Here is a 25,693-nt window from a genome sequence, read left to right on the forward strand (position 1 = left end):
TCTGGAGGCATCTTTGTGGGAGGTGCCAACGGGGAGCTAGTGGGTAGAAGCCAAGAAGGCTGCTAAACATCCTTCAGTACATAGGACAGCCCACCACCCCCACCCCCACCAGAGAATTATGTGGCCCCCAAATTGGCAACCGTGCCATGGTTGAGAAACCCTGCTGGAGAGCAAGCTGGGTGAGACAGTCTTAAATCCAAGCCTCTCCCTGGGACGGAGCTGCCCCTACCCTGAGGAAAAGGCATCCCTTCCTAACTCAGCCAGATGCAGCGTGAGGACTAAGGTGAGCCCAAAGTTGGGGGTGGGGTGGGGGGAGGGGGAAGCCTTGGCAGTGCTAGGGAAGGAAGAGAAAGTACCTGCTGTCACCTAGGCTTTGATTTGTGCAAAAAGCAATTTATAAGAGACATTTCATCCTTAATAGAGGGTCAAAAAGTCAACCCACATGATTATGTCATCTCCTTACTAAGGCAGAGGTTTTAAAGCACTATGACATACCCACCAGGTGGGAAAGGAAATGTGATCAAAGATCTTCATTGTGGAACTGCTTCTGATAGCAGAGGATTGGAAACAACACAAATGTCCATCAGTGGTGGATAAGCTAGGTAAACAATGGAACACCTTGCAAAAGAATGACATTTTCTATGTACAGACATAGAAAGGTCTCCAGAATATATTAAGGAAAAAAGCTAAGTGCAGAACACTGTGGAGTACTGCGCGGCCTTTAGATGAAAGGGAAGGGTCAGAAATCACCCTGTATCCATCATTGCTTACATTTGCATAAAGCCGGGGATCTCAAACTTCAGTGTCTCAGAACCACCCAGAAGGCCTTTTTAGCCATACTTACTTCAAACAACATCAACCTTGCTTTCAGTTGGGGGAGGGATGTGGAAAGTACCCACTTTTCTTGCTGAGAGTGCAACTGCCCAGCTTTCCTGACCCTGGGCCGCCCACCAGCCCGACTGAGCCACGGGGCGCGGGGCTTGAGACAAAGGCCAGTGAGTGGCCTCTTTCCTAATGACTCCACCAAACGCCAGGAGACTCTTAACCCTGGAGCGGCTGCTGAGTGCGAGAAGTTCAAGGCGTTGGAAGGAATCCCGCAGGAACCAAGGAGTTGGGGCCAACAAAGCACCCCCCCCCCAATCTCCTCCTTCACTGGGAGGCGACCTGAAGGTCTGAATGAAGGTGGCCGCGGGCCAGGGACAAACCTGGCCCTCAAACAACCCCCCGCCCCGCCCCCGCGTAGGGGGAGGAGCGACGGCTGCGAGGGAGCCTCCCGCGGGCTTTGTGCGCGCCTGGAATCCAGCTGTCGCCGCCCCGCAGAGCCCCCTGCCCCGGGAGGGCGCACATTTCCGGGCCGCCCACCATCCGGATCGCGTCGGGAGCCGCTGCGCCCGCAGAGCCCAGAGCTGCTCCTCCCCGCTCCGTGGCCGTCCTGCCCCAGTAGCCCCCCGAAATGCCGGTCGATTTCACCGGGTACTGGAAGATGTTGGCCAACGAGAATTTCGAGGAGTACCTGCGTGCGCTCGGTAAGCAGCTGCCCGCCGCGCTCGGGCCGGGGCTCCCCGGCCAGCTGCTCGAGGGCAAGCGGTGGGCTCCCCGGAGCCCTCCCAAGCCCGCGGCCCGCCTGCCGCCCCTGGGGCCAGCCTTCGGGCACCGGGCAGCGAAAGGGCCTCGGCCGCCAAGGCTCCGAGGGTGGCCATCAGGCTACCAACTGGGAGGGTGGGTGTTGTTAGAGCTAATTAGTGGTAAACATCTGATAGTTGGCTCTGGACGTGGGTAACTTCATTAGGAAAGCTGGCTTTAGTTTGCTAGCTTTTGTTTTCAAAGGGTCAGCGTAAGGGCAGAAAACTTTGTTGCGGAAAAAAAAAAAAAGGAGAAAGAAAGAAAAAAAGGCACAGAATTGGCTGCCTGCTAAGACAGCGCTAAGCGGGCAGGGAACCCCAAAGGTCCTGCCCCCAGGGAGAAGCTAGCTCCTGGGGCTCGCACTACCTTGGGGACAGTTCTCAGAATTTTCCTGCCAACTCTTTGCCCCTCTCTCCCCCGTCACCCCCTACAGATGTCAATGTGGCCTTGCGCAAAATTGCCAACTTGCTGAAGCCAGACAAAGAGATCGTGCAGGATGGCGACCATATGATCATTCGCACGCTGAGCACTTTCAGGAACTATATCATGGACTTCCAGGTTGGGAAGGAGTTTGAGGAGGATCTGACGGGCATAGATGACCGCAAGTGCCTGGTGAGGATTTGTATATCCACGGGCATCTCCTGCCAGGGGGCCTGACCAAAGGCTGGGCTACTTCCTCTGGGAGGGGAGCGAGGGCTCTTATATTTTAGGGGCCAGGGATCTTCGCCCTGCCAGCCCACAAAGTTGACAGCGCGGACTCATCAAGCATACCCCTCTGTCCAAACCAGATAGCCATGGTTATGAAGGTTACGGTTTGTTGAGTCTCTACTGTGTCGAGGCACTGAGCCAGGTGCTTTATACATTTGACTTCACCTAATCCTCACAGCAGCCTGTGAGGGAGGTCTGAGCGTGCCCATTTTACAGAAGAGGAGACAGTCTCAAAGAGATGAGTAGTAACATGCCCAGAATAGCATGGCGAGGGAGGGGCTGGGCTGGAATGCCCGCAAGTCTGTTGACTCTGTTCTCCTCTGCCTGTACTGTGGCCTGATGGAGGAAGGAAAGAAGAAACACAGGGAATCCTTTTCAAGTGTAAAACTTTCTGTATGATCTAGCATGAAGCCACTCTAGGAAGCAGGGGACATCATGATCTCCCGGAAGCCTCTGACCTGCCCCATCTCCTCCCCAAACTGAGACCTGGCTCTTGGCGGTCCCCTTCCCCGTCCAGTCCTCCACTGCCTGATGAGCTCCCTTTGAACTTTGCAGCCAGCCCCTACTCAGTGGGTCAGTGCCACTGCCGCCCAGACTGGAGGGCTTGCTGGAGGAAGCCCTCGTGCAGGAGGGGGAGGGAAGGGAAGGGAAGCCCATCCCCAAGGGTGGGAAGCTGATGACCCGGAGACCCCAATTATCGTTTCCACAGCAAACTCTGGAAGGTCAGCGCCAAGTCTCCATCAACATTCTTGGGTCACTGGAAGGTCAGGGTGCTCCCGGAATCCCTTTCACAGTCTCGGCTCCAGAGCTAACGTATGCTCACCCCCGGGCAGCTGCCTTGCTTATCGATAGGTGCTCCCCCTCCTTTTCCCCTCCCCCTCTGGCCATTTACCAAAGGTCTGCTGTGTGTCCTACACTGTGCCAATTATTTTACACACAGCCCAGTGAGGAAGAGATTCGTGACCCCATAATATACAGTGACCAAGGCTCCGAGGGGGGAAGAGACCTGCAAGAGGTAGGATTTGAACCTTAGGCCTTTGGACTTTGAAGCCCACCCTCCTGCTCTCTGCCAGGCGTCTCTCTGCTGGTCGCCTTTGCAGAAACCAGAGGGTGGAGGTTTGCTGGGACTGTGGTTGAAGGGACTGGTTGAAGGGAGGCCTGGACTCCTCATCCCCCCTTGTTGATTCATCTGACAGTAGTCAGGAATCAGTGTCTGAGTCTGCTGTTTGGCATGATGGCAGAAGAGGGAGTAGCCAGCAGCGAGTGTCTTTGGAGAGGCCAGTGGTATTGTAGGAACGTGTCAGGTTGTGCCTTTAAAGGACATAAGGCCTCTGAATCCCCGGCGGGGCTCACAGTGGGAAAGGAGACCAGCAGACGGCATCTGCCTCGGTGAGGTGGGGCCCTGCTTTTCAGATCACTGCCCAGATCTGGCCTGCTGCATGCGGCTGTGCTGTCAGAACACGCCTTGCCCCCCGAGTACCCCAGAGAGTACTCTTAGGGTACTCACAGAGCACATCACACATCCCTATTTGTTTTGGGTCACCACAGCCTCTGGAATGTGCTGGCTTGTACTTACTTGGCTCATCATCTTCCGTCTTGCCTTCCCTCCCTCAGCCGATAGTGCGTGAAACATTAATTGATCACCTAGTCATACTCACTAGTGCTCATCGAGGGCGGACTGTGCACCATGTCCTGTTACATTTTATTTTAACTCACTATTCACGATACTGTTTTCAATCCCATTTTACAGATAAGAAAACCAAGGCAGGATTTCTTGTTGTGAGACGTTGGGGAAGAGAAGTAAGTGGCAGAGGGAGGATTTGCCTTTTGTCTGTCAGCTGCAGAGTCCCTGCCGTTAACCACTGCCCCGTACTTGCCGCCGTCCTCCCACACCCGTCACTGCACCAGGCTTGGGCACGTGCAGGAGAATGTTGCAGTCCCTGGTGTCCAGGAACTCAGTCTTTGTGGTGGAGATAGACACACAGTCAGAACATCGTGTGATCAGGGGTGACAAAGGGAAGTACCCAGAGGAGGGGATCCCAGAAGGACTTCTGGAGGAGGTGACGTCTACACAAGACAAAAGGGGTAGAAGGGAGGGTTTCAGACACAAAGGAAGGGGCACATGGCTGCCTTCTTTTCTCAGCCCAGCAGTAGGACATTAGGACAACCCAGGTGACCAGACTGGGGAGTCCAGCAGCCAGGCAAACCAGATGGGATTAGACTAGGACTCATGGTCACCTTTGCTGTCGCAGGACTCAGTGCAGCCCTCTGTCAAGTATATGGCACTCACTTACCTTGCTGTTGCTGTTGGGGGGCTGGACGGCCCCTCTGCTCTGGCCTCCCCTTGGCCCTTCGCATTGCAGAGAAGCCCTTCCTCTCCGGGCTGCCAACTGGCTGGAGGCCTACAGGGAAGAGCATGGCCGGGCTGGGTGTAGGATAATAGAATTACAGCAACTGTCTGGCTGGAGGCTTGCAAATGCAGAGCATCTGCCTGCCAAGAGGCCGCAGTGGCTCAGGTCTCTAGGGCCCCGGGGGGTCCTGGGCGAGGCAGTTGCCAGAGATAACTCTCACCGCTGCCCCTTCTGCTCCACACACTCTGCACCCACCAGCCAGAAGCAGCAGCCAGGAGGAGGCCAGTCTGTTCTCAGCACCAGCCTGGCTGCATTCTAAGCTTCCTTCCCAGACCCTTACAAGGGTCTCATTTCTCACCTGGGATCATCCATTCATGTTTTGTTCATCCCTTTCTTGGTCCCACAAACATTTCATGGTGCTTACTCTATCTTTGCAACCCCTGTATTACTGAGATGATTGCACAAGATTCCTGACCTCAAAGAGCTCAGTGCAGTGGGGAGGCTGGTCACACCGTGATTGCTATGTGGATGGGGGCAGGACAGTCAGAGGAGGACCCCCTACTGGGTCTGGGAGGTCAGGGAAGGTTCCCACAGGAAGTAGTCTTAACTGTAGCTTGAAGGACAGACAGGAAATAGTCAGGCAAACAGAAAGGGGACAAGAGGAAGGCCAAGGCCAAGAGAACAGCAGTTGGTAAATGCTATTTCAGACCTGTCCCACCCCAGGCTCGGTTCAGCCCTGGGGACCCTGAGGCAGCAAGGCCTCCCGGAGCACCCAGGCCAGTGGAGGAGACGGTTGCAGCCTCAGGCCACTTTTTTCAGTGATGGAAGCACAGTGGGCTGAGAAGCATGGGGCGGAGCAGTGAGGAGGCAGCCGTCATCGAAGTTGCCCAGTTGAGGGGGGCCTTGAAAGACCAGCAAGAATTAGGGCAGATGTGGAGAAGGGATAAGAGCATTCCAGGCCAAGGGAACCGTAGGCACAAAGGCCCAAGGGTCAGAAAAGGTCTAGTTGGGAGACGGTTTTGGAGGTGAGCAAGGGGCTGTCCACAAAGACTGGAGTGCGAGGTGTGGCTGGGGAAGATGGGAGTGATGAGGACCCAGCAGGGAGCCTAGATGTGGCTCCCACCGGCTGCAAGGACCCCTGGCCAGGAGGCGTGCAGTCAGACTGACATCCTTCCCCAGAGGGCCCAGGGGCTTGCTGGCTCAGTGACCTCTGATTCTGCCCCCTTCTATGGGAACATTATCTGTGCTCTAGAACTGCAGCCAGGAGGTGAAATCTGGCCTGCAGATGTGTTACGTTTGGCCTGCACAGTGTTTGAAAAATTTCAGAGCCAGTTGCCAATGATTGCCAAAGATTGCAAGATTTCATAAAAAATCCATACTTCTTGCTGTTCTTACCAACAACATCAAGATAGCTGAAAACACTGGGTGCCCATTTCTTCCACCATGGGTGCTGCGTGGGCCACTGGGACGCTGTCACAGTGCTCCCTTTAGAAAGGACGTTCTCCAGCTCCCTGCAGGTCTCACCCTACCCCGTTACCTGAGGGCAGGGATCAAGTGGCCGTTGTCTTTGTTTGCCCTGTGGGTTCCTTAGAGTGGTGGTCCCAGAGCGGACAAGAACTAGGTAGAGACACAAATTCTCCAGCCACAGCCCTGGCCCACTGAATCAGCCACTCTGAGAGCAGGGCTGGCGGTCTGGAGTTCAAATAAGCGCTCCCCATGGCTCTGATACTGCTGAAGCTTGAGAACCGCTGCCCTGGAGGAAAGAAACATTTCTGCGTGCCTGCATCTTCATAGACAGTGGGGAAACCAGAATGTCTGCTGTAGAGGGCCATGTGTCACTGGCTGCCTGGGGCCGGTCATCTGACCCCCGTGGGTATTGCCATCCGTGCCCAGAGCCACTAGGAATGGCTCTCCGGTCTCCCCTCCCCAGCCCAAGGGCTGGGGGATGCAGATCCCTCTGTCCCAGCGCCTCTCAGCTCATATTTCCCAGTCTGTTTGATTAAGACTTGACGTGCCCCGCAAGCAGCAGGGGCTGTCATTTTGGTGGAAATATGTGAAGACCGGTGTGGCTTTGCCCCGCGTGCCCTCCTGCTCACCTTTGTCCAGCACGCCCAGGCCGGGTTTGAACCCAATATCACGGATTACATCTAGCACATGTAGCTTTGGCAGGGTGGGGGAGCTTGAATGAGGAAGGTGCTCCTCAACTTCAGGAAGTGCTCCCCACGCCCGGTTCTTTGTTCCCAGCTCTCCCCACAGGAGCCGCGGCTGTGCTAGAAGGCAGCCTCGGTCAGGAATCACAGCCATGAGCCCGGCTCTGCGCCGTGGGGGCAGAAGGGCCATTTGTCATCCCACCACGGACACAGGGTCACGTTTTCCCTGGAGGGGGCACCTTTGTTCACGTGGGAGCCTGGCGCCGCCCCCCTGGCTGCGGCTTCTCCTTCCTATCCAGCCGTGAACTCAGGATGACCCCTTCCACAGAGCCTCCCTGCCGCTCTCCCAGCCCTCCGCCCCTCCGTTGCTTTCTTTGTTTTTATTGTAAAAGGAAAAAAAGAATTCAAATAGCACCGGAGAGAGTGGACTGCAAAGGAAAGGGCCCCTTCCCCCACTTGGCCTCATTCCCACTCCCCGGAGGTTATCGCTGCTACTGACTTTGTGGATCTGCTGGAACTCTCCCTCGAATATAGAAGCTGTCTATCTATTGATCAGTTTTAAAAAAAGGAGAGAAAGAAATCCACTCCTTGGTGCGTTGTTTTCTCACTCAGTGCTACGTCTTGGGCATCTTTCCATATCAGTGTTTATAGATTTTCTGAATTCTCTCTCTTTTAACCATGTGTTTCCTTCCCTTCCCACCCTGCCTTCCTTCCTCCCATCCCCCATCCATCCTTCCATCCATCCCCCCATGCATCCATCTAATTATATACGGTAGTGCATGAAATCCACCAAATTGCTGTTAACACTTTGGTCTAAACTCTTGCCAGGTTTCTGATCCTGTTCTTGACTCATTAATGGATTTTTGCTGGTTCGTATTTTTTAAAAACCACAATGCCGAGGGCAGAACTAACCCCCCGGGCCACCAAGCCATGAATGCTCTCAGATTTGGGGGCCTCCAGAGGGCCGCAGATCAGGCCCCCAGACCTCCGCTGGGTCCTTTCCAGAAGGGAAACAGGGAGTCTCTTTCATGTCTTAGCTAAAGTTCTCCGACCTTTGAAATCGGTGTCAGCAGCATGCTTTTGAGGATTACAGGAAGAATTAAAGCAACCCAAATAAAATGCACAAAGCAGCTTTCAAGAATCACACTGTTGTGTTAAGTTTTGTTTTTTGTTAGGCAGGAACAAAGGAAAATAACATGCAGTAAATCCTTACCAAGAGCCAGGCCTGTAGCAAATGATCTTAGCACTTCGCTTCTTTTGGTCTCCACAACAAATGCTGTTCTGTAAGTGTCATTGTGCCCATTTTGCAGATGAGACTCTGAGGCTCAGAGAGGTGAAGAGCCTTTTTAGGCCCGGGTCCCCCAGCCAGCTGGTGGCAGAGGAAGGATTTTAACTGTTCTATTTCTAAAGCGCTCTATTACAAGGTCTCCCGAAGGGCTCTGCTGAGGGCCAGCATCTCAGTTCCTTACTGTGAGCCCAGCGCACCCCCCACCCCAAGAGGTGAGCACGGAGTACTGACAAGGCCTGAGGTGTGGAGAGGCGTGCTGGTATTAGAGTCTGGGTTTGAATCCTCCTCCATCACCCAACTGACAGTGACCTTAAATGATTGGATACGCCTCTGTCTTCACATCTGTGAAATGGGCATCATGGTTGCTGCTCTGCCTGTCTCACAAGGCAAATTCTGAGGAGTATAGAGATCGTCTAGGGGACAGTGCCTTGTGAAGCCACAATACTGTGTGCAACAAGAGGCCAAAAGCCCTTCTGATGCCTTAGACTGAGGGCAAAGTAATCACAATGGCCAGGTGACAATTGGGGCAGTTACCCCTGTTTGTTTTTCTGACCACCCACCCAAAGAAGCATCTCCTGTTCTGCTGGGAGTTACACCCCCACTCACCTGGGGTCTGGAGGAGTTGCAAATCATGGTACACTGTCTCTCAGGGGATGAGCACCTTAAGCCAGGGTGATGACAGTGTCCCATGACCTGTCACATGGTTGTACATGTGACCTAATCTCACCCTTTCCTGGGATTTAATTGAGGGACCCTGGCAGAGAGCTGTGTTCTAGTCCCTCTCAAGTTCATAAGCTGGCGGGATGTAAAGTGCCATGCCACGTCGCATGGCTGCATGGGGAAATCCAGCAGAAGGGAAAGAGATGAGACCAGCAGAGAAGCAGAAATGAAAGAGAGAGAAACTGTGATGCTGGGGGTTTGCTGGAGCCCCTGACACTGGCCCATCTCCAGGACTCTCCATGTGCTTGAGCCAGCCAAGACATTCCCTTTCTTTCGTCTTCTGCTCTTTGAACTACTTTCTTGTCACTTGCGTCTAAAAACATCCTCAGACCTTCAGAGTCCACAGATCATGAGTTAAGAATTGCATCAGTAGGGGCGCCTGGGTGGCTTAGTCGGTTAACCATCTGCCTTCGGCTCAGGTCATGATCCCAGAGTCACAGAATCAAGTCCCGCACTGGGCTCCCTGCTCAGCGGGGAGTCTGTTTCTCCCTCCGCCCTTCACCCTGCTTGTGCTCTCTCTCACTCACTCACTCACTCTCTCTCTCAAATAAATAAAATAAAATAAAAAAGAAATTGCATCAATAATTAGAGTTGTAGTTCTAAAACTTGAGCTGCCCACCCCCTGGGTTTCCAATTCCGAAGGTCTGGAGTGGACGCAAGAATGGGTTTTTCTGTTGAGTTCCCAGATGATGCTGAATGCTTTTGATAACTACTAAGAAAGAAAAATGAGGAAGTGGGCTGGCCCGTGCCCAGGATCCTGTGATGAGCTGGTTATGATTTGGCGTAATAAGCCTGTGCTGGGGCTCCGGGTGCCTGGTTCTGTGGGCTGAATGAGAGCAGAGAGATGCAGTCCAGTTCCTGCGGTTGGAATCTTCTTGGGGATGCCAAACTCGCAGCGGCCCACGATGGTCTGCAACTGAGCTCCGAGTAAAGGATGCCAGTGGGGTGTGCAGTGTGCCCAGAGGTGCCAATAGTGTATGGGCAAGAATGGGCTACAATGGAGCACTTAGGAGCTCTGGCTTTGAGATGACCCCGGATTTGAATCTTGGGTCCACCTTCCAGCTCTGTTTCCTCACCCGTAAAAAGGAGCCAGCGGTAGCAGCATGGATGGGATTGTTGTGAAAATTCAGTGTGGTGGTGAATTCTTTCATTTTTCTATTGCTGTGCAACAGACCATTCCAAAACTTGGTGCTCCCACACTCCAAGCAGTAGCAGTGGTTTATTTTGTTCATGAATCTGCAATTTGTGCAGAGCCCAAAGGGGGTGGCTGGTCCTTGTTGCGTGTCCTGCCAGCAGGGAGCTGGAGGACCCCCTTTCCTTGGCCCTTCACACTGTCTCCTGGCTGCTTGTGCTTCCTTAGATCATGGCGGCTGGGACCCAAGAATGACAGGGCCAAGAGAACAAGGCAAAAGGGTGAGACAGTGCTGTGATCTGCCTAGCTTCTGAAGTCATAGAGCAATATTTTGCTCTATTCTATTGGTTGAAGCAGTCACAGGGCCTGGAACCAAAAGAGGTGAGTGGGCAGGAAACCCCCTCTGCCCTCCCCACAGCCATCTGGAGGCTGTAAGCTGAGGACTGTCTTCCGGGCCCCTTCGCCCCATGGAAGGCTTCTCTGGTCACCAGCCCCTGCAATACAGGTCCAGTTGCTAACCTTTCACATGGGCTTGGGGATTTCTTCCTCTTTGACTTGGAGTTGATTGAAAACTCTGATAGCAAGCACTGTGCCTGGTTCACAATAGCTTCCTCCCTGGGAAGCATTTTTGTAGCGATCTGTCATACAGATTGAGTTGTGCTAGAGGACGCATGCGTGCACACACACATATTCACACACACATCACCCCCCGTCCTCCAAGCAGGAACCCCAGGGCTCTGTCATGCTGCCTGGAATTCCAACACTAGAGCACATTTATTTTGGTTAAATATCCGAAGACTTTTCTAGGTGTTTCCTTTAATGAGCAAATACCTTAGCGTGCTAGTTGTCTTTCATACAGGGATAACAATGAGTCTGTCCTTCCTTGCCCCCTGCCCCCCTTCTTTCCTGACCTGAGGGTCCAAAGACAGCAGAGGAGACTCTGGGGAAGAGCTGTATAAACCAGATGGACATAGAAGGTGTGAGGGCAGGGGTGGAGAAGACTCCCGACGGCAAAACCCACCTTGACCAGCCTTAACAACAAAACTGGCTCTGCCTGCAGGAAATGATGAGGGAGAAATCCCATCTGATGGTGCACAATGAGTCAGAAAAATCATCTTGCTCTTTGTCTCACAGATCCCATTTACGTGATTATATTCCAGGAAAAGCACTCAAAAGAAAGGGGAAAAAAAGCTACATCTATTTGTACGAAGGTATTTGTTTGTAGCTGCGTGGTAATAATCCCCAGCAACCCACGTAGAGGCACAAGCCACCATCCGGGGGCTTCCACGCGGCAAGCTCTGCCCCAGCACTTGACGTATGTTATTTAATCCCCCATCAATCCTGGAGAGGGGGTATTATTCTCATTTTACCCACCCGGGGTCACACTGCTGGTTACCCATAGCCCGGGGACTCAACTTCACTTCTCTCTGACCCCTGACCCTGTGTGGTTGACAGAGCTGGCTGCCTCCTGCCGGTGTTGCTAAATGCCACATAACCCCACAGGTGACTAGAGTGACTGTGGCTTTTTAATTCCATAGACCACTGCGTAGCCGCATAAATGATCACTGTGAAGATAAATGAAAAGTGTTTATGGGCAACCAGTCGACAAGTTCCATAGATTCTGCTTCTTAGCATCTCTTTCCCCTTCCTCCACCCCCACTGCTCTGAATATCTCATGCCGGTAACAATAACAACAACAATAATAATAAATAATAAGCAACCCCCTTTGCTTTTACTCCCACGCACCAGGCTCTGCACTTTCCACGAGTTATTTCTTCACGTGATCTCCCATCCACCATCCTCAGCACTTCAGGCCATCCTTCACATTCTAAAAAGGGAATCTGATCAGATCACTCCCTGGCCTAACCCCCAGGTGCTCCTCAGTGCTGACAGCCAAAGGCCGGAGGGGGCTCAGGCTTTTGAGGACATGGCCGTGGCTGCCTCTCCAGCTCTGTTCCCTACCTCACTCCTTATCCTTGGCCCCATCCCACCACAGGCAGGTGCCTTCACTTGCCATCCCCCTTTGCATCTCTCTGCTCACTTCCTTGGGCCAAGTCCCCTGCTTCCTTTCCTGGCCAGATAAATAGCCATTGGTCAAGACCAGCCCGGGCTCAACTGTTCCACCAATCTTGTCCTGACCCCCCATCCCACCTCATCCTCTCCTGCTTCACTGTCCCTCTCTGCAGCCATTGCTCCCAGAGCACCTGCGACACTTGTTAATGCATTTGAGATGCTAGACAGTGGGGCCCACACTTTGCATGTCCGGTGCCTAGCACAGAGGGCTCCAATGTGTTTGTCAAATGAGTGTTAAGTAAAAATAGCAGGGCCTCAAACAATATAAATGGTAGATCATATCACTGAAGATCTATTTGCCATTTAACAACAGTGTTTGTTGGGTGTTTCCCACGTGCTAGGAATTCTAGGCACTTTCTTTGCGTGAATTATTTTAATCTTCACAATTGCATCAGGAAGATGCCAGAATTCTTCCTATATTGTACATGAGATGACTGAAAGGCAGAACAAAGATCACTGGTCTGAGATGGGATGCTGCTGGAGGCAGAATTTGGATCCTGGCCTGACTCCGGATTGTTACCAGAGAAGGGTGGCATCCTTGTTATGTTAAGGCTCACAGCTCTGGAGCAATTTCTCTGCGAGGCTTTTGGAATCTCAGATGCAGTGTCCCCAGAGAAGTAGTGGTGTCAGGGGATGGAACTGTCCGGGCCAGAGGAGCGGCGTCTGCTTTGCATGTTGTTCTCTGCGGTGGAGGCTGTCCTCGGCCCAACTCCCTCTGAAGCAGGGCCTGGCACCGGGGCTGAGTCATAACCCGTGTAGCTCTGAGCCAGACCGTTGACTCTGGAGTCCCATCTAAGCCACTTACAAACTGGGTGGCCTTAAGTTATTTCACCTCTCCATGCCTCTACTTGTCTGTGAAATGGGGATAATTATAAAGTCAGGAATACGTACTATTTCATGGTGAGGAAAGCCTGCAGTCGTCTAGTCTATCGGTGGGAGCTGGTACTATTAATTCTCTCATCCTGTAAACTGTGTCCTCCAGGAAACACCTCCAAACTCTGGAGGTGGTGACGTGGGTGTCAAAGACAGTGGCCATCCAGAGAAGAGCTGACCGAGTTACGTCAGCGGAGGTGGGCCTGCAAAGGTGTGTGCCTTTCCATGGCCGTAGACAACCGGCTGGGCCAGGCCAGCCGCAGAGGGAACTACGGCTCATCGAGTATTTTCTGTGGCCAGTGCTGAAATGGGTCCTTGCAGCGCCTTGTGTCATTGCATTCTGATGGCTCTTGCTCTGTGCCAGGGCTCGCCAGCCCCGCTTTGCAGGTGAAGGCATGCAGGCTCAGGAGGCGGGGTCCATTGCTCAGGGTCTCCCTGCTGGAAAGGATGGATTGGGGCTCAGGCCTGCATCTCTCCAAGGCTGTCATGGCCCCCCCCCCGAATGCCCAGCTCAGGCAGGCAAGCTGCGGTCTGGTGGCCCGGCCACACCCAGCCCCACAGCCTGCCAGGCACTCTTTGGCAGCAATGGCATCCGTGGCAGCGAGATGCTCATGTGGGAACGGTAGGCAGGCCGTGGGTTCGGAGTTGGGCCGAAGGGGGTGAAACCAGGACTCGTATGCTTCCTGGCCTGTGTGGCCCTGGGCGTGATGACTAAGTCAGAAGCACACTATGGCTAACCCGTTTCTATAAGGCTCATCTATGGGAGAATAAACAGCTACATTGCCTGGGATATTTTGTCTAAAAAAAAATGTGTTCATTGCCCGAAAAATTATGACTACCCCTAGAATGTTTTCTGCCATTTGTTCATTCATTCTACAAGTGGTAATATGCATTTTCTCCCCGAAAATTCCAAGGTGGGTGTTGGTATCGTGCCATGAGTAAAAGGCTCCCAGACCCCAAAGAGCCCTCAGCTGAGAGATCCTGACCCGCTGACGAGTCCTCCTCAGTTACTGAGCTAGCATCTCTTATCTTGGGGGAGCTGTTTGTTTCTGTTTACCTTGAAAGATAAAAGAGTAGAAGAAAAAAAAAAGAAAAGAAAAGAAAGATAAAAAGTAGAAACCAGAGGCTCCTGTGAAAGGGATGAGGTCTTGCTCAACTCTGCCCTGCGCAGCCCCTCCCAGCACTCTCCGGAGGGTTCCTGGGACATTGGTTCCTGGGATGGTTCCTCCCTTACTCTGTCCCCCCGCCTCCCACCCTCCCCAAGGGTGGACTGGATAATAAGCTGACCCCTGGCCCTGGCTCAATTAGCAGGCCCCTCTGCTTGCCAGATAAGCAAACATCCGGATTGTCCATTGCACCAGGTCTGGCTGATTGGAGCCACAAAGATACAAAGTGCAGGAAAAGAGAGGCTGAGTCATCTCCCCAGTAACTTTTGGGGTCAGAGGTGCAGGGTCAGGCTCCATGGGGAGGATCATGCTGAGAGAGTCCGGCTGGGCAAAGCTCGTTTAGAAGCCTTCCTCATGCAGCCCTGGCCTCGCTGCATCTGTCCAGGCTATTCGCTCTGCCTGGGATTCCCTCATTACTCTTTTCCTATTTCTTCTTCTTAACCTAACTATCATGGTGTTTTCTGGTGTCAATTCCAGCATAACCCCCCGCATTAATTACCTCCTCCAGAAAGCCTTCCCTGACGGACCTCTGTCCCTATTTCAGAGACTGATGAGACGCCTTCCCCTTCCGCAACTACCATCACCTGCCTCTACCCAGCACTTGCCATTCTGCCGAAATTCTCTGCTTGTCTTCTCTCATAGTCTGTGCTCCTTAGAGCAGGGTCCTTGCCTACCTGCCTCTGTTTCCAGCACCCAAGGCTAGTGTGCAGATGTCGAACCCACAGCTGCCAAATGTTTCCTTGCACAGAACCATGCTGGAGAACCCTGCTCATTCCAAGGGTCGGCTGAGGTCAGGCAGCTGCAGAGCACAGTGGCCAAGAACATAGACTCTGGAGTCAGATCTCATCTCCCTACTATATGGCTGGGTGACCCGAAAGCCTCAGTTTCCACATCTGTAAAATGGGAGAAATGTAACTGCTCCAGCACGTACTGAGTATTCAGCACATGTCGTGAGGGTAATGATGGTGATGGTGACAATGACAGTGGTGCTCTTACCTCTACCAGGAAGCCGTCCCTGACCCTCCAGGCTGGGTTGGGGACCCACCACACAGCCCAACGCACAATGCCAGTGGTGTCAATCCCAGTTTCCCTGACTGCCTGCCCTCCAGGCTAAGCTGCTCTTGGCACAGCTGGGGTCCAGCCCAGCCTTCGGGTCCCTAGATTGGGCCACTCAGTCCCAGGTCCCTAGATTGACTGAGCACAGGTCCACATGAGCCCTGTGACCTTCCCCAGACCCATTTCCCCTCCTCCTCATCCAGAACGTTGGCCTCAGAGGGCCTTGAGCTCTCTGAGGGCTTCTTGTTATAAAATTGATCCTGAGTACTTAACGGAATGTTTAAGGAATTTTAAAAATGACATGTCAAGATTAGTCTTAACATTTTGGCATTTTGTTTGTCCTAAGAGTTGTTACCATTCGCTGTTGGCTCCTCCGTGGCATTAGCAGCTCATTCTCTCATGCCCACAAAGGCCTCGTTGTGGCTTTACTGGTTTGCAGTATTTGCTTTTAAAACAGCTTTTATGTCTCTAATTACTCATTCACATTCGAAGGCCTTATTAATTTAGTTTTAATCTGCCTTTAGAGAGAATTGGCGTCCCCCCACCCCAGCCCCCTAATGTGCTGATTTTAGATAATTGCCAGCCTCCTAGGAGTGGATCAGGAGATGAGGAGTGAGCACATCGCTCACCTGGCCTTGCCTCATGGGCAGCGAGGGGACTTCTCTGCCAGAAAGAACTGGATCCAAGTGATGGCTCAGCCCATAACCCCAGGAGACTTAGGCTGGTCACCTAACGAAGTCTAACACTAAGTCTAATTTCTGTCAGCTCTAAAGCTTGAAGTTCAAGCGAAACAGAAGTACCTGGCACTTGACAGGTTCTCTGTTACCTTCCCTGACCTCATCTGCTCACTTACTTAACACAGGCACCAGAGGCTGCGAACCTCCTTAATGTCCCAGGAACCCTCCGAGGGTGAAGCACACTTTAAAGTCAAACTCCAGGAGGCATGGCCAATTTGCATCTTTTAGCAATTCACATCATGTACAGGAAGTGTCTACTCACTGTCTGGTTTTTCAGTCCCCCACCCCTTCCAAAATCTCAAGAACACAGGCTTTGGAGTCAGACCTGGGTCAGTCCAGGCTCTGGCTTTTGCACACATGGCTGCCTCCCTTCTGACCTGGCTCTGGAACCACAGAGACAGTGAGATTCGGTCCTAGCCATCTCCGGGAGGTGGGTCCATAAGCACAGGGCTTGCTAGAGCTGCGTGGGCAAGTGTGGAGGGGTCAGTGATCGATCCTTCCCCTGCTCATTGGAACGGGTGTCTGGGGCATGTAGGAGCTTTAACAACTGTCACAGATCCCTGGGAGGCAGGTTGAATCCCACCTTTTGTAGACCATGCCAGGCCACTGCCAAGAGATCCGTCCGTTTAGTGGGAATGGTCTGTCACTCCCAGTACAGGTCATCTGCAAGGGGCAAGGGGGCCTCAGGACCCCTGGGACGTGCTTCTTAAGGCTGCCTGGTTTTCTGTGTCACTGGTCCCCATGCAGCAGTGCCAGCTGGGGTTTCTAAGTGGTCAGGGGAGCTGGATAATGCCTTTTGAAGTGACAGTTCCTTGTCTGAGTGATGCAAAGCTGTCTTCATTCATCTGTAGGTGCATGTCTTTCTGGGAAAGCTGCTGACAAGGCCGAAATGTTAGAGGTTATTTGTTTTTAATAGAAAAGTTAGACCGACTTCACTTTACAACCCACCGCCCTGGGCTCCAGTCCTTTTGCAGAACTGCAGGTCTCTGCGGTGAGGATTACTTAGGAAAGGAATTGAAGGGACAGTCAATTAAGCACCTACCTTCAGCTCAGGTCATGATCCCAGGGTCCTGGAATCAAGTCCCGAGTCAGGCTTCTTGCTCAGCAGGGAGTCTGCTTCTCCCTCTGCCAGCTGCTCCCCCTGCTTGTGTGCTCTCTGTTTCTCTTTCTCTCTCTGAGACAAATAAATAAATAAAATCATAAAAAAATAAAATAAAAGAAGAAAGGAACTAAAGGTGGCTAGACTCCCCCTTCTCCTTGGAATTGTCTGGGCTTCGTTTCCAAGGTGGAGTCCCAGAGCCCATGGTGGGGGTGGAGGCAGCACTGCCTGTCCTCGTCCACCTTCGTCCCCACAGGTGTCTCCCTTCTCATGCCACTTGGAAACCATCTGGAACATTCTTTTGCCTCAAATTCCCCCATTAGACTCTGGCTAAATGCGTTAAGCAGTAGTGAGTGTCTGAGCTGGGAAACTGGGTTGAATGACCTCTTCAACACCCTTTCAGACATGGCATTCAGAGGGCAAGTGAATCCTTGTCCTAGATGTCCCTGCTCCTGGTCCAGCGAAGGTGGCTGGCTCTTACTGCAGAAGGAGGTCATAAGATGAGTTATTAGGTGCTGGGGAAGGTTGTCATCAGGGGTTATCAGAAGCAAACAAGGGACCGTTGTTTCTTACCTGGTCTCCTTCCAACGTTACTTCTTTCCTATTTCCCCTCATCTGTTCTTAGGTCATCCTCCTCCTCCCCGACTCCCCACCCCTCTTTTCTGTTCTTAGGACAAATCTGATCCTCTGGGGAATGGCTGGTTTATTCCCACAGGATACAAAGCTTAAAAAAACTCCATGCCCACCAAAAGTGAATATGGGATAGCCAAGTGAGAGAAGAAAATCACCTTTTTGGAGCCATCACTGCTATCAGTGGGAAGTCTCCAAATGGATCTTCTGCTGAAAAACTAGTTGGGCTTTAAGGATGGGGACATTGCAGTGCTCCGGGGCGCCCAGCTCAGCAGGCAGCCCCCTGCAAGGTCTCCTCTTGGGTCTGGGTCCAAGGCTCCTGGAAGAGAAGGAACTTCTGAAACATTTAGCCACGATGAATAGCCTGTCCATCAGTTCCTCACAAACCTCCAACTCAGATAAAGATTTTAGTTACAGTTCAACTTGGACCAGCAAATGCCCTCCCTATCCAAGCTCTGGATGTCTTGATTACTATGCCTTAGTGCCTCATATGCCAGCCCTATGCATTTTATTTAGTTTTTCTCTCATCCTCAGCACAACTTAGTAAAGTAGGTCTTTTGGTTGTCTAATGCCACATAGCAAACCACCCCAAACTTAATAGCTGAAAAGGGCAACCATGCATTCCCATGATTCTGTGGGGTGATTGGGCAGTTCTGCAGGTCCACGGGACTGCATGTAGCTAAGGCTCGGCTGGGGTGCCTCAGTTCTCGTGCAGTAACCTCTCTCCTGTCTCCAGGCTTCTCCCCCTGGCCTTTCTCCCCAGTAGAGTAGGCTGGCCTTCCTCGAAGCACAGCAACTCTGTTCCCAGGGGGTAGGGGGTTCTGAGAGACCAAGCCCCCAGCGTACAGGTGCTTATAAAGGTGCTGCTTGCATCACGTCCCATTGGCTAAAGCAAGCCACACGGCCAAGGCCAGGGTCAGTGTGGGAGGGGACTTCCCAAGGGTGTGACTATGTGACCCCCGGGGGCCACCCATGAAACAGTCAGCCACAATACAAACATTAATCCTCTTTCGTTGATGGGGTGCCTCCCACTGCCTAGAGTCATTCCTCATAGCTAGTGACAGAGGTCCCAGGTCTGGTGGCCCCAAGGAACATGTTCTTTGCTGACAGGACCGAGCCAGCCTGATGCAAGTGGAAGGAGTACAGTGAGAGGGAGCAGGTACCAGCACCCCGGCACAAATGATGGCTCACCTCCCAGCCCTCTTCAACCTGGAGGACAGCCTGGCAGTTGCCCCGGTCCACAGGGTGCGGGCCCTCCCTGATGGTTCCACCCAGCAGATCAGAGCCATGGGGCTGTGTGCAGGGGTAGGCAGCGCGGGCAGGCATTGGAACCCTGCTGCAGGCCACAGTTCCAGTTTTTAGACCACACCGTGGCCCTGTCTATCCCCCGGCCTTGTTCTCCCCTCTTCTTAAGCCCAGGACAGATTTTACAGCACTGGCTTGCTTGTCCTTACTCACTGTGTTTGGAATGCCTTCCCACTTAAATAGAAAGAAAAAAAACGAGTTTATGTTTCCTGTGAGAATGAGGAGCTCTCCCAGGCATTGCAGCCACTGGGCTTCCCCTAATCCCAGGGCCAACCACGCTGTAAGCACCTGGCACTTCTCTGTCTGCCCTTTAGGACCCATCTCTGGCTGCCAGCACCCACACCCAACGATGGTTGGATTGAACTGAAAGGTGTTCTCCTGGAGGCTGCTCAGAGTCTCGGCATAATGCCCGCGTGTCTCTGCAAACCCGAGTCTTCAGCAGACATCCCTGGGTGCCCCGCCCTAGGCTGGGAAACGTGGGGCACAGAGTCATGCAAGGCTCATGTTCCAGCCCACATTCTTTCCTTGTTAGGTGGGCAACCTTGAGAAAGTCACCTAACGTCTCTGAGCTCAGCCTCAGAGATTATTCTTGTCTCTGTTCTAACTCAACCAAGGTCAGAGTCAATAGGAACTTGAGGTTGAGAAAGTGCCTCTCTTGGAAACTGCCATAGCATTTGTGTGTTAGGGATCCTTCTCTTAAAGGGACCTGATTGTAGGGCTCTAAGAAAGGGTCCCCTATACCCAAAGATCCTTCCACCCACTCCCTATATCCCTTCATCTCTCAGGGTGCCCGAAATTCTGCTATCCATCATTCTTTTGGTAAGGTGTTTTATTACTTATATCCAAATGGTCCCCATTAAAAGATGTCAAATGATCTGGAAAGGGTAACATGTTAGTTCAGGAGCAAAGCCTACTTTAACATTAATGAACATCACTTTCAAGCTTCATGCCCTGACATTGGTGTTGGAAGGTAAACAGGTGTGAGCTTTCTAGGGATCAAGTTGGCAATACTTATCAAAAGCCTTAAAAATATGCATATTCTTTAACGCAACAATTCTTCCTCTGTAAATTTATTCTAAGAACATGATGTGTTCAGGGGCGCCTGGTGCCTCGGTCGGTTAAGCATCCCCCAACTCTTTTTTTTTTTTTTTTTAAAGATTTTATTTATTTATTTGACAGAGATAGAGACAGCCAGCGAGAGAGGGAACACAAGCAGGGGGAGTGGGAGAGGAAGAAGCAGGCTCACAGGAGAGGAGCCTGATGTGGGGCTCGATCCCATAACGCCGGGATCACGCCCTGAGCCGAAGGCAGACGCTTAACCGCTGTGCCACCCAGGCGCCCCAACATCCCCCAACTCTTGATTTCGGCTCAGATCATGATCTCAGGGTCGTGGGGTCGAGCGTCACGTGGGGCTTTGTGCTGGGCATGGAGCCTGCTTGGGATTCCCTCTCTCTCTCCTTCACCCTCTGCCCCTCCTGCCTAAAAAAAAGAACAAGATGTGTTGAAAACTGTGTATGCCAGTCAGTCTTGCTTAGAATAGCACAGAATAATAAATAACCTTAATGTCTAAGAATGCGGAGTGAGCTAAGTAACAGTATACACATACAATGAACTACTAGCGGGCTTGGCCTCCTGGTCCTGTGACCGGTGCAGTCACACAGGCCACAGCGCACGGAAGGGCCCCTCACTTGGTTTAATGCTCTGCTGTCACCATCTTAAAATTCCGAATCATTTTTTTAAAAGGAGGCCCTCATTTTCATTTGGTGCTGGGCCCCACAGATTATGCAGCCATTTCCTGAATATTATGTAACAATTAAAATAATGCTTATGCGGAATATTTATTGAAGTGGAAAATTGCTTCTATTAAATGAAGAAACTAGGGTACAAAACCATTAATGATGTGATCCTAATTTTTTTAAAACAAATATATATGTATATTAATAGAACAAAAGACTGGACATAAATACATCAAGATGTCTGAGTAATTATCTCTGAAGAAGCAAGGTTACAGGTATTCTTTTTCTTACTGTGCTCTTCTTTGTACGTTTCTTTTATTTTCCAGCACAGAAGGCATGAATATGCTTATTGACTCTAACATATCTGGCAGAGGCAGAAGTGTGTATATTGTAACTGGGAACCAGCACTCCTCTCCTGGCCTCTGATGGAGTCTGGAGCCCTTAGTATGCAGAGTAGACTTCTGGATAAACACACAAAGAGAAGTGCAGTTGATGAGGAAGCCAAGTATTCCGACAAGCTCCTTGAAGTCAAGGAATGTCCGATCTCTCAGTCCCCACATCCCTCTGCGGACCTCCTGTGGACAAGGCACCCAGAGAATGGGCATCTTGTCTCGTGGCTTGACTCATTAGTGGTCTTTGCCCATGACACACCTCATCCAACATCCTTCGTTACGTTCTGATTTGGAAGTGGGAACTTCTTTCTAGCTGGGGGCTGGGCATGTGCCCTGAGCCATCTCTAGATCCCAGAAAGGAATGTCCCCACCCCAAGTCCTCCTGTGCTGTGTCTCCCTCTGGAAACAGGCTCCAGGACCAGAGGTCAGGATGATTCCGCTCACGGCCGGCTCCACCTGGAGCCCTATGTTCCATTGCAGGCTGCATCCCAACAGCAGAGGGCAGCAGTCATCCGCAGGCCCCGCAGGGAGACCGAGGCTTGGGAGAAGGAGGAGGCGGTCCTCCTACAGGGAGTGCCCCCGCTCTCTCCATACCTGTTTCCCAGATTTCTCTTTCTCTCCTGAATCCGTATTAGGCTGTTGCTGACTGTCCCGACTGTCCAAACGTGTGTGGGAACACAAGGATCCTAGAACCTTACCACTGTAGAGCCAAGGCCTCCAAGTTAATGTCCTCTGGCCTCCTCCTATGATAGATGGGAACACTGGGGCCCAGAGAAGGGTGGACTTGCCTAGAGCCACACAGCGAACAGGTGCAGACAGAGTCCTAACTGCTACAGTGGGGAGACAGGGCTCATAATGTGGAACTGCCACATATGGAAAGGCTGTTCAAGGCGAGGAGGGTAGCTGCAAAGAAGGGACTTGCCCTCTGCACCTGCACATAGGTCCCGGTCCAGACCATGGGTTTCTGGACTGTCTCGCCTCTGAATTCCAACACTTGAGCCCTGTATATCTGAGTGAGCCCTTGCCACTCCAATAAGACCATGAAGTCTCCCATGGGCATAGGCTGAGCCCTGTGGCTTCCCTCCTCCTGCTGTCTGTCTTCCCTTCAGCAAGCCCAGCATCTGGGCAGGGCACAAAGTGCTCAGGGAAGATGAGAGGGCTCGAGGGTGGGGAGTGGGGTAGCAGCAAGCACCAGCCGGGCAGTGGGAGCTTCCTCCTCGTTCTCCCATGGTTCCCTGGAGCCCACCTGGGGAGCTTCCGGAGCATGCCTGATGCTGTCCCATCTCTGTGCCTTCATCTTATGCTGATGCACTGAAAACCGCTCCCCTCCACCCCGTACCTCCTCTGCTTTGGTTCCATCCTCCTCTCCTTCAGGGCCCAGCCCTGTTGCCTCCTCCCAGAGCTTCCCCTCCCCTGGCTCTCCTCTGGGATCCCACAGCATCTGGTCTGTACCTCTGGTGACACTGGACACCTAGGAAAGCAGTGTAGCCTAAGTGGGGAGGAGGGCTTCGAAGCCCCACAGATCTGTGCTCTGACCCGACTCTGTCATTGGCCACCTGGGTGAACTTGACCAGTCCCTTATCCTACGCTGTAAAACAGAGAAGCTAATCCATGGTTCAAAAGGACAGTCACGAGGATTTAGAGACGGCACAGAGATGCCTGGAAGAGCTGCATTTGTACCTACAGTTGGTTATTTGTTTTTTGTTTTTTTTAAAGATTTTATTTATTTATTTGACAGAGATAGAGAGACAGCCAGCGAGAGAGGGAACACAAACAGGGGGAGTGGGAGAGGAAGAAGCAGGCTCATAGCAGAAGAGCCCGATGTGGGGCTCGATCCCATAACGCTGGGATCACGCCCTGAGCCGAAGGCAGACGCTTAACTGCTGTGCCACCCAGGCGCCCCAACATTTGGTTATTTGTATCTAAGGTCATTCTCCATGAGATGGAAAGCTCTTTGAGTACAAGCTCGAGTTTTTAGGTGTCCCAAGACCTTGCAAAGGTTGAAACAATGGAAGGAAGGAAAGAAGAAAGGAAGGAAGGGAGGGAGGGAGGAAGGAAAGGTCTGGAAACTAGACAGGGTACTCTGAGAAGTCAACCTCACCTGCAAGATGCAGGACGGTAGCCCTCTCCCTGCCTACCTGCTGTGCACTCAGCCCTCCTGAAGCCCCTCCTCCCTTCCCAACCCCCTACTCAGCCCCAGCTCTGAGATCCCCACCCTAATGACCTTTTCGCTCCCAATGACCCCTTTAAGTGAAATTTAGGAAGGTTTTTGTAAATTGTAAAACTGATTTGCACACTGTGATAAGAGCACATGGTGGACAGAGTTAGGCTGCAAGTTTTCTGTAAAGAAATTGACTTGAGTGCTTCCTGGGTTATCAAGGTTGGGGCTGCCCCTCCCCCAGCCCCCAGGGGCTGCTCACTCAAGACTGACCACCATGTTCTTTTGCTTGGCAGACCACGGTGAGCTGGGACGGGGACAAGCTCGAGTGTGTGCAGAAGGGTGAAAAGGAGGGACGTGGCTGGACCCAGTGGATTGAGGGTGACGAGCTGCACCTGGTAGGTTGCTGGTTTGTGGGGTGGTGGGGGACAGAGCTGGGCCCAGAGGATCTGGTCACTGTTGAGGTCCGATGGACCTTGGAAGAATGCCCTGCAGCTGGGCCTTGGTTCTGCTCCGAAGCTTCTCTTCCAAGGGCCTGGAGAAGACACTTGAGTGACTTTAAAAACTGAGCAATATGTTTTCAAGGTCAAGGCTGACTCAGTTATCCAGGCAGAGGCAGGAGGTGAGGAGGAGCGTCTGCAAAGCAGCAGACGTGGAGCCAAGCTCTTTTGTATCCCATGTCCCTTCCTGTTCCCCTAGCAACCCTATGGGCCAGGTACTGTTAGGGTTCCTATTTTGGACATGGGGACATGGAGGCTTACACCCAAGTTACACAGCTAGAAACTGGAAGAACTGAAATTTGCTCCCAAACGATGTCTTTGTTCATCATGCCAAGTTGTGGCAGGCTAGAACCACGGAGAATTCTTGAAGCTTCTCTAAGACATGACCTCAACACTCTAGGTCAGGGGAGGAGAAGCCTTTCTCAGTTCAGGTGTGGGCCTCCAGCCTGGGAACTCTGGTCAAAGCCATTTCTACTCCACCCATTGTCTGGGAAAAGACACAAATCTAGAGTAAAGGTCTTAGCCCCTGGAGGGCTGAAATAACACATGTCCTCTGAAAGGAGACCTCCCATCACTCCTGCCTCTTTGGAACTCCCCAGCTACCTTCCTTCTGAGAAAAAAAAAAACTCCCGACTCACTGGGTACCTTTGAGTAAATGCCTTCCTTCCGTCAGCCTCATCTACAAAATGCCATCCTACCACATGGGGTTCTGCAAAGACCAGAGTCTGTAAGAACTGTGGGCTGTATGAGTGCTGGGAGGACGAGGCATGATGGCATGACTTTCAGACGCAGCTTAGGCTAATGCGGAGAGCCGGGGCTGCAGTGCATGACCTTGAGCCCGTCTTCTCCCCGGGCCTCTGTTTCCTCAACTGAAGAGCAATGAGGGACGATGATGTGATCTCCACTGGCTCTTTCTGCTCAGTAGTTCTGTGGCTCAATGCCAGAAGTTGCAAATGGAGGGCCTCGGGCCTCTTTTATTTGGCTATCAGTGAACTTCAAACTTCTTCAGGCAACAATTTAAAAATTAGGAGATGTCACATAAATATTCAGATTTCCAGCCTCCTTCAAACAAAACAAAACACTTGCAACGTGTGGTGACACTGTGCTGTCATTCCTCCTGGCATCTCTGTGGAGGCTGCCCTGTAGGCAGGGCATGCGTATTCTGGGCTGCATTTTAGTACTACCTGGGAGCTTTTAATAATAGCAATTGCAGTGCTCCACCCCCTGCGACACTGATATAACTGGTTAGCCTGGGACCCAGGCATTTTTCAGACTCCCCAGGTACTCCAATGTGCAGCTGAAGCTGGAGTCTCCATGCTCATTTCCAGCCTTGGCCTGTGACAACCTACTGAGTCCTCTGGGGCTCAAGCCATGTGTCTGGGCCTGATTTCTTCCAGGCCTGGACACAGACTGTCCTGGGCTCAGGCCTGAGGTTCTTAAAGCCTTTCGGCCCATTGCGCATAGTAAGGGAAGGGGAGGTATAAGGGGGTCCTGTTGGCCAGTTTGGAGCTACGTTTGTTTCCCAGCCAGCTCTGCCCACGGGGCATAGCAGAGCCCCATCTCCATGGATCTGTATCAACTGATTTTCCAAGGAATTGGTTAATTCAAACCAACTCTTGAGGAAAAATAACAGACTCTAAGTATTTTCCAAGTACCTGCCGCTGCATGCACCGAGCCCCAAGTGTGCGGTTGCTCTGACCAGTGACAAGCATCTGCTTTTGTTTCAGGAGATGAGAGTGCAGGGTGTGGTCTGCAAGCAAGTATTCAAGAAGGTGCACTGAAACTTCGGCAGACCTGGATCTTGAGGAGTGAGCGGCATGGACCCGTAGGCCAGGATGCCCTTCTTTGCGCAGCATGGGGCTGAAATGTCCAGCCGCCCCTGGGCATCTGTTAGCAGAGGCTCTCTCTTGGCTTTGTCTCTTTTCTTTTCCTTAAAACAAAGCCATCCCAATAAAAGTGATTTCTCTTCAAGATATCTGTTTTGAAGAAGCTTCAG

At 52.1% G+C, this 25,693-nt stretch overlaps 1 protein-coding gene across 2 annotated transcripts; it reads left to right on the forward strand.

The window, feature by feature from the left end:
- Positions 1–1,260: 1,260 nt before the first annotated feature.
- On the forward strand, positions 1,261–25,668 carry RBP1 (retinol binding protein 1). Of its 2 annotated transcripts, XM_034661908.1 has the most exons (5): positions 1,261–1,526; positions 2,057–2,235; positions 3,272–3,346; positions 23,494–23,595; positions 25,425–25,668. In XM_034661908.1, the coding sequence occupies exons 1-5, from the start codon at positions 1,454–1,456 to the stop codon at positions 25,476–25,478; spliced, it is 483 nt and encodes a 160-aa protein (XP_034517799.1). In that variant the 5' UTR covers positions 1,261–1,453; the 3' UTR covers positions 25,479–25,668. The 2 variants fall into 2 exon arrangements, with proteins under 2 accessions (XP_034517799.1, XP_019660295.1); XM_019804736.2 differs by lacking the exon at positions 3,272–3,346 and having other exon boundaries at positions 1,267–1,526.
- The last annotated feature ends 25 nt before the right edge of the window (positions 25,669–25,693 follow it).

The sequence above is a fragment of the Ailuropoda melanoleuca genome, chromosome 6, assembly GCF_002007445.2.
Source record: "Ailuropoda melanoleuca isolate Jingjing chromosome 6, ASM200744v2, whole genome shotgun sequence".
NCBI lineage: Eukaryota > Metazoa > Chordata > Mammalia > Carnivora > Ursidae > Ailuropoda > Ailuropoda melanoleuca.